General features: G+C 40.3%; 1 protein-coding gene across 1 annotated transcript; it reads left to right on the forward strand.

The window, feature by feature from the left end:
• On the forward strand, positions 1-768 carry LOC142889894 (transcription factor 7-like 1-A). The gene is made up of 3 exons (XM_076028568.1): positions 1-76; positions 186-293; positions 416-768. Exons 1-3 carry the CDS (start codon positions 20-22, stop codon positions 491-493), a joined length of 243 nt encoding a protein of 80 aa, XP_075884683.1. The 5' UTR covers positions 1-19; the 3' UTR covers positions 494-768.
• Positions 769-9339: the final 8571 nt, after the last annotated feature.

Here is a 9339-nt window from a genome sequence, read left to right on the forward strand (position 1 = left end):
AGAGCAGCGCATCACGGTCATGGAAGACCTGAAAATCAGGGACAGTGCTGCTCTCAATGCCGTTCTGGGCAAGATGGTGAGTGAACTGTTTACAGGTTTGAGATGTGTTGATTCATTCATAGCTATTATACAACTTAATGCACCAAGAGTGGACCTGCTGACATGGTGTTGCTGTGTGCCCTCAGAGGAGGTCGCTGTCAAAGGAGGAGCAGGATGGATACTATGAAAAGGCCAGAGTGGAGAAAGAGCTCCACTCCCAGCAGCACCCAGGCTGGTCGGCCACGTTCAATTACGTATGTACACCACACAGAGTCACAGTGCAACACTACACCACAACTGTGGAAGCAAAGCACCATCAGAGTGCACAAGACATGCTTCTGCCTACTGATCTCAGACCTTTTCTGGTTTCGTGTAGGGTCGAAGTAAAAGAATGAAGAGGAGCGGCAGATGGACGCCTCCATCGCAGTGCCAGGTAGGCCTCATGAAAACCTGATGATGGGAACACAACGTTTATGATTCTTCCAGAGAAATAATTAATACGAGAAAGAGATGGAGGACCTTTTTAAGAAAAAGATGAAATAAAATACAATTTCATTTTGTGCAAATATTGGTCTCACATGTTTACAATTGAAAAGAAATGCTGTTCTCAAGAATTAGCATCACCATCCATCCGACAGTGCAGGCTACCAGGTTGCTAGCACACATCACTCATGTTTGCATGTTTTGTTTCTTTGTGTTTCAGAATCTCCAGTTCTTCAGCTGATGGAGCTCTCCTCTGCACCGTGTACAGTCCTCAGATCCCTGTTTGTGTATATGTTGTATATATTAGATTTTGTAGTGTATATTTTAAAGACATGTGTAAATAAGCAAAGCACCATCAGAGTGTCTTCAATGGCTCAGTGTGTTGACCTTTGCTCTCCCCCCATTCCAGGAGCAGTTCCTGTATCCTGTTGGATAGCTAGCAGCAGCCACAAGTCTTTTTTTTATATTTAAAGTTTAAGTAATTTGCAGTGCACTTTTGTAATAAAGAAAAGTTCATATTTTATATATCTTTGTTGGTGTCAGATTATTTACAATTATTAATAGGCCTGGGCTTTCAGGGACATCTGGTGGTCCTTGGACCTCACTTTGAGAACCACTAATCAATTTTTTTCGGTATTTATTTCAATTTATCTGCATTTATGTTTGCAAAAACCAATTTCTTTGGGCGTGCATCGGTAAGGTGGGGCCCCAGGGATTTCTTGCTTGGAGCCCAGCAACGTCTCTGCCCACCCACCCCAAAAAAGGTCCTTCCTGTAAATCAGACCCTGTGTCTCAATAGTGTTTAAATTGAATAAAAAATAAATAAAAAACTTGTGCTACGGCGATTGGCCATGTCTGACTTCAGAGCTCCAGCAGCTGTTAACTTCAATAGTGAAAAGAACGACAAACAGTGAAAGTGGCTGGAACATGGTGAAGGGAGTGTTCATACAGGGCTTACTGTTACTGAGTAGGGGAGTATGACCTACCTGAGCTGGGCGCCCAGGCGTGGTTCAGGTAAAGTTCATGTTAGATAGAGACGGAGGCTGCTGCTGCAGCTGCTGCTGCTGTCCCCGTCCTCTGGCTTGACATCATCCGGAGAAAGCAAGACGTCCACCGGGTCCAGAAGCTCCTTGTCCAACACTTTCGGCGAGCCAGGAGCCAAACGTGTGACTAAAACATTCAAATGTGTGGGAATCGCTAATGCTATCTTATGATGGCAAACGTCAAATTCCGAAAAAAAAGACATGTACATGCTTATAGAGCTGAATTAAAATGCAAGGCGAATAGCTTAATGATCAGAAAGACATACTATATAACTTTGTTAGGTTGGAATGCGAGCGACTGAAAAGGCAGTCAACGTCAAAGTCCCTCAAGTTTGTGGCCAAAACTTTTTCCATTCCTTAACATACCTTAATGCTCAGTGGTCAGTAGGTGTAACTGCAGGTAATGTCCCCCTGAATCCAAGATGGATAACCGATAGAGATGGACCACTGCTGTCAATCTTTCTGTCCCAGAACTACCCAAGAGGTGAAATAGTAATAATCATGATAGTAGTAGTTGTAATAAAGATTTGTTTTTCAAACTCTAAAATAAATGGGCTTGTATATGACTTAAAACGCAAGTTAATTCATTTTTGCATGAAATGCACACTGGTTTCATGTTCGGTGCTCCGGCAGCACTGGATTGATCATGTTTTAAAATTATAATATAAATAAACTTTAAAAGAAAAAAGAAAAAAAAAAGAAATTAATTACGTGAGGATGTGCTCATGTTCTTTGAGAAGGTCACTTACAATTTGTAATGCACCTTAAAAAAACAACGAAGGTTATACAAATATTTTTGAAATCTTTGGTACTCATTTTCTAGATAATTCAAAGGTTCAAGTAAATTAAAAGACTATTCATTTCGTAATGCAATAGTTTTTAAAACCACCTGGTTGCCCCCCATTATTTTAAGAACCAGCAAGTAAAGCTCCAAAGAGGTTTATGGGTTCCCGTGAAGAAAACTGGTGGGACAAGTCATGACGAATACAATGATTATTAAACTTTGCAGAAAGGTCTCACTGACTTCTTATCTAACTTATAAATTGAATTTGCACCTGAGGTATTCAGATGGAGAATGTTGCCACCGTTACCAGGAGGAGGAGACCATAAAAAGCATATTGGAAAAGTCACTACGGAAAATCAACTTCATTTCCCATAATCCCCACAAATGCACAAATCTTAAAAACCTAGCGCAGTCACGTACACCTAGCATACCATGCTAATGTTGCCCCCTCTAGCTGCCCGCGTGCAACGGAACGTTCATCTCAACGTACTTTGAACGTATGTCAAAATTTGACAATTATTTAAGTGTGCTTATGTATTAATTTGGGCTCATTGTGACCGGAAATAAAAGACGCATCAGAAAATTGAGTTTTCTACGCTATACCCATAAAACGCATTACTTTTTTTTGACAAAACGTGCGGCGATGAACCCAAACCGCCATAACTGACATTCCTTCATACGTCACCATCACCATGGCAACATCCTCCGAACGTTCGAGGGGGTATATAAGGAAGGCCGTAGTGTCGGACAGTTTGTGGAGCATCAACATCAGGTAAACTCACCCCAAATGTTCTACCCAGGAAACACAGTAAAACCTTTCATAACTATACACGAATATGCTGTTTATGCACATACACAACGTGTAAGACTTTATTCACAGAAGTTATCACAGTATTTTGCTGAGCCTACAGAGGAGCAGTGGTTAACTGTGAAACACGTTCTGAGATATCTAAAAGGTACTTCTGAAAAAGGTTTGTGTTTCCAGAGAAGCTGTGAGAAACTTGGCATCCAAGCCTACAGCGATGCTGACTGGGCGACAGATGTCAGCGATAGACGCAGTACGACCGGCTACTGTGTGAGACTTAACAAAAACAATTCTCCAGTTTCATGGAAAACTAGAAAACAACCTACAGTTGCACTCTCAACATGTGAAGCAGAATATATGGCATTAGCTTCAACGATCCAGGAGCGTCTATATCTCGAACAGTTACTAGAAGGTATGGATAACTACAAATACACAAAAACGGTGGTTCATGAGGACAATCAGGGAACAATTGCTTTTGCTAAAAACCCAGTCAACAGACAGAGGTGTAAGCATATAGATATAAAATACCATTTCATCAGATCCACTGTGGATGAAGGTAAAGTCGTTTTGATGTATTGTTCTACAGATACTATGGTTGCCGACATTATGACCAAACCTGCAACCAAGTTGAAGCTGCAAAAGTTTGCACCTATTATTTTTGGAGTTGGAAATGTGTAAGACAAGAGTCCACATTCATTCCATTCTGTATTTTTGTTTCTTTTGATAAGTTCATTGTTTACAACAACCTGAGAACAAGTGGGGGTGTTAAGAATTGACATGGTATTGTGTCCTCAGTTTTGTTTCATGTGCAATTCCATAATTGACCACATGGGGGAAACACTTATTATAAACTTCTATGTACTTAGGTGAAGTTTTTCTTCTGTTTTTCTTTCTGTAAAACAAGTGTGTGTTCAGTCTTTATTAAATACGCCGTGTTGGCTAAAAAGAGCCAACAACATTCAGTCATCTTTTCTCCGAATGCAACGTTAGCTGCAAAGGTTCGACCATAAGCCTCAACAATGATCCTGTATGTTTTCTGTCGGGAATGTAATTTGCAGTGAAGAACATCTAACGCCTCACTCTTATGGATGACTGCTTCTTCTGAAATGATGTCTATTATGTAGTTGGCCTAAACCTTTTAATTCAGTCACTTTTCAAAAAGAACAAAGAAAATAGAATAATTTTCTCTGCTCTCCAAATCAGAAATAATTTGAACAAAATGAATAGCAGAAAATGAAAAGTTGAAAATTTAAAAACGTTGCATGTCTGTGCACTTGCGCCCAGTTAGAAGGTATAAATAGTTGTCGTGTATCCTTACTCCTTTGTCATTAGTCCCAAATGAAGATATTATATGATGTGATAATATGATGATGATGATGAGGATGATGACGACGACGATGGTGATAGTCATAAACAATCTTCTGTTTGACTTTATAGGGATTTCCACAACAGCCCTACGGGCAAGACTGTGGCATCTTCATGCTAATGGTAAATTAGATGTATTCATATCTCCTAAATATATTAATATTTTCTTTTTTTCTAGTATGCCCTCTACACAGTCCTGGATGCTCCATATGATCTCACCATAGTAAGTTTACCTTTTCATTAAAATAAAGGTAGTTAATTTGATGTTGAATGAAATGAAATCCATTTCTGTGTCCGTAGGCCGACATGCCAACCCTGCGAAAATGGTGGTGTATCATGCTGATTGAAAACTTTGATCTCGGAAGGTACAATGTTGTAATTTAATTGACTTTGACATGTTAAAAATGGCACTTTATTTTACTTGTAGTTTTTACTTTAAGTTAGGATCCAGGCAGTCTAAGCTGCCAGTTATCCAGTATGTGCTTCATTCTTTCTTCTGAGGAAACCGACTTCCCATGCATGAAAGGAAAAACACCAAACTTTACACAGAAGCCCAGTCCCATGCTAGACTGCTTCAGCTGCAAAAACAATAGTCAGTAATTTTAGTGGCACTGCAGCAACCATTCATTCTTCCATTCTGTAGAGGCTAAGCCTACTGCTTAAAGTCCCTGAGATGCTTGCTAGATGGGCACCTGTTTGACGCGCTTGCTATAATCCACATCGTTGATATCCACAAAGATGACGAGACTCATATATCTTGCAAAGACGAGTTTATTGCAGCTCCCCGTGGCCCAACGTACAATGATCAACTCCTTCAACATAGCTCGACGATGCAAACACAACGCTTTGAGAAGCAACGCGATCAGAAACTGTGCTCCACCCATCAGGCAACCTCTAACACCTGTACTGTTAGACGTGATGGCAGAGAATAACTCTGACACATTCATTCATTCATCTTCTATACCCGCTTATTCCTATTCAGGGTCACGGGGGTCTGCTGGAGCCTCTCCCAGCTGTCTTAGGGTGAAGGCAGGGTGACACCCTGGACAAGTCGCCAGTTCATCGCAGGGTCACATAGAAACAAACAACCATTCACACTCACCTGCATCAGTTTTTACACACTTCCTTTATTTAAATGGATTGTTGCTGTCTTGTCACTTGCTAAGATGGTCTGTGAACCTTCAGACCACTTAACATTTTCTAAATTTTGTGTCAGACGTTAATTTATTCCACTGACACTCTAATGTCATCTGTGTAGTTGTCCTTCTATTCTCATGCTAGTTTCCAGACTTGCATATCTTGGATTTGCCTAAAGTTGCCTGGCTCCGGCCATTGCTCCACAGCATATGTAATTTTAATTGTTTTATCCTTTTAACCTATTAATATAGCCATGGAAAGAGGTTTACCCATTGGAGCAAGGCATCTAAAGCCCTTCTGGCAGGTGAGGTGCCACCAAACTTTTTTTTTCGACTGAAGCGCAAGACGACATGACCAAGGTCAGTTTGCAGTCATTTTTTTTCCTCAATCTTTATAAGTTCTTTTCAGTTTTCAATCCCAGTAAATGGTTTGAGAATTACTTTGTGACAACTGCTTGTATTCAATGCTCAATATTAATTGTTTAGGCTCAAGATAATAAATGTCAGGAAGAGACAACTGAAGACATGTTGTTAAGTTTTCTAAGATGACCTTTCAGGTTATGAGAAAAAGATGATTATTTTTTTTTCTCCTTGAGATCAGTCCAGTTGGCCGAATTTTGCAGCAATGTGAACAAGCAGCAGAATGGATTCAAGCGAATAAAGAGTTGTTGACAGGAAGGGTGGACATCCCAGAGATTATAAACATGGATGGCGCGCCAAAAGAGGAGGCTACACAGGAAATGACAAAACTGTTCAATGACTCTTTTGAGTCATTCTGCTGCTGCTGCTGCCACAACCCCCCTGTCCTCAACCCCACATGCCAACACCCCTTGGGCCCTCTCCCACCACAGTGACATTGATTCCTCAAATTGGGGATTGTTGTGGAATAAAAATAAAACGCTTAACAAAAATCTCCGAGTGAGAAATCTTTTATCTTTTATAAAAGTTTATTAAAGTTTTTAAGCACAAACACATGGACAGCAAAGCAGTCAGAAAGCGAGTGCAAGGAGACAAAGACATTGAAGATACTTCATCCTGTGAGGAGAGGAAGAAGAGGGAGATATGAAGTTTTGTGAAAGTCTGACCAATTCTAGACACAGGCTACATCGGCCTTGTTCTTTGCCCTCTTTGCCAGGACACTGAAAGATACCAAGCTGTTGCAGGTGGGAGAAGTAAAGCTGAAAAACAAGACTCATAACTCCATAACTCATGAAAGTACAGGATGTGCAAGACGAGATAGTAACTCACATCACGAGCTGCAACATTTCACGAGTATAGAAAAAAGGAAAACTAAAGACGGGGCAGTCAGGACAGTAATTCTAGATATAAATTCTGGACACATTTTTATTAAACAAACAAAATCTGACAATCATACTGGAAGAGCCAAATTTGATTTGGCCAGTGGAAGTGGTATACACAAAGCCAGAGGGAAATTTAGCCCAAGAATGGCTTTCTTATGATCACCTTCTCTAAATGTTTTGCAGAAAGCCAATGTTAAAAAACAGTTTTCTGCTTAACGTTCACTCCATGTTTTTCCTTTTCATCATTCCAAGAGCCAATCGGTTGCAATTAGCTTTAGACCAATCTATGTCTATATATATATATATATATATATATATATATATATATATATATATATATATGTATATATATATATGTATATATATATATATATATATATACATATATATGTATATATACATATATATATATATATATACATATATATACATATATATATATATATATATATATATATATATATATATATACATATATAACACAGTACATATAATGTACATGTATGTGTATATATATATATATATATACACACATAAATATATACACATAAATATATATATATACATACATATACGTGTGTGTGTGTGTGTTACAAAAAACAAACATTTGAACGGTTGGGTTTGTGTTGATAAAAACCCACCTCCTAAAACACAGGGAACACAAAGTTATGAAAGCTAACAGGAGTAGATCATAATCGTAATAATTAAAACTGAAAATACAATAGAAAATCAAAAGCTTGTTCTGATGGCACAGTAAACATAACAATTAATCTTTAAAAAAAGAAAAAATTCCTCACGTCTTCTGTTACAAAAATCTTCATGTACTCTGTTGTAAAACTTTTTAATTTATTAAACCTTTTAATTTGAAAGGCTTTAAATCAACTTCCGGGGATTTAAATGAACTTCTGGTCCAAAAGCGTTTAAATTTGAAAGGCTTAAAATCAACTTCCGGTCCTGACAGTGCAGGCGGACCTCTCAGTGCAGGTGGGTCCTGACAGTGCAGGTCTGCAGCCAGACGCTCTTGCTAGTTTCAGGCCACTGGCCAGGTCCTCTTGGATTTTCATGTGTCTGTGAATGTTGCCATTGGCGGTCAAGGTCTGGCCACAGAGAGAATCTACTTGTCGGCTCTCTCACTGCTGTCAAGCAGCATGTTTGGGTGGAGCGAGGAGGTTGGGGTGGGGTGGAAGGAGAGGTTTTAAATGAGCTGCAAGAACAGACATCCAGTCTACGTCATTCAGGTAGAGGGATCGTCCAGTTTCCCCGAAGCCCTCCCCTCGACAGTGCGGCTACGTGAAGGTCATTTAGGGGAACTGGACTGAGTCCATCTTCTGCCGAGGTGAGAAGTGGAGATTGTACGGTCCTTCCGGCGTGCAAAAGCTGGGGCCCCATCTCGCTGAGGGTGGCGTCTGTACGAGACAGTCACCCACTCTCCAGCCCGTGCAATGCATTTTTTTTTTGCAATTTTTTTTGTCATTTTTAAAAAAATATATTTTTAGTAATTAGGGTTAGGATTAGAAAAGGGTCTCCACCCCCTCGGAGACTGAGCAGAATAGGCGCTGTCCGTCCACCCGGTGTCTCCCCTCCACTGGTCTCGCCATTAGGGCGTCATCTAGGCGGTGCGTCTGCCAACGGCTTGCTATGGCTCCCTTTGTCGGTCTCGATGCGCCATTACACCTGCTGAGGCTCTAGAGTCATGCCCGTGACATACTTTTGAATGGCCACATCTCCGCGGGCGAATGTGTAAAGATCTTGAAATGTTGCACACAGATCTCGTGTGGAAGTGCAGGTGGCATGAAGTGTGCTTCGACGTCACTTCCACTTCTGGAGTTATTAGCGTTTGAAACTCAATTTCTTTCGTATCACTGGACGGGAAGGTCGGAGAGATGCGAGAGAGAGAAATTTTTTCCATGTCATTGACATTGTAGTTTTATGTATTTATGAAGTCCCATTATTTTTTAAATACCAAAATCGACCACGTTTCAGGCCACATCTGGAGTAGATTGAGGTGATTTTTCTTCAATTTCGGACTCTTAAGTTTGACCTCTGGTGTCATGGGGCTCCTCCATAATGACTGCGCGTAGCACAGCACACTACCTTACAACACAAGTCAGTTGTACTACACACGGTCATTCCGGAGGACCCCCATGACCACAGAGGCACTCAAGCCCCCACGCCAAGTCACCGCAGAGTCCATGTGGAGTTTTTTATTTATTTTTTGTTTTATTTTGGACACATCAATCACTCCCTATTCTAACCCTATCACACACCCTAACACTAACTATTTGTAACGCTATCACACCAAAACCAAACTAACTCCAAACTCGCACACAGCAACAAGCAATACTCACACAGCCATTGTCACTCACTCACTCACTCAGCATGT

This window comes from Nelusetta ayraudi, unplaced genomic scaffold, assembly GCF_046127955.1.
Source record: "Nelusetta ayraudi isolate G7.1 ecotype Tasmania unplaced genomic scaffold, CSIRO-AGI_Nayr_v1 ptg000026l, whole genome shotgun sequence".
NCBI classification, from domain to species: Eukaryota; Metazoa; Chordata; class Actinopteri; order Tetraodontiformes; family Monacanthidae; genus Nelusetta; species Nelusetta ayraudi.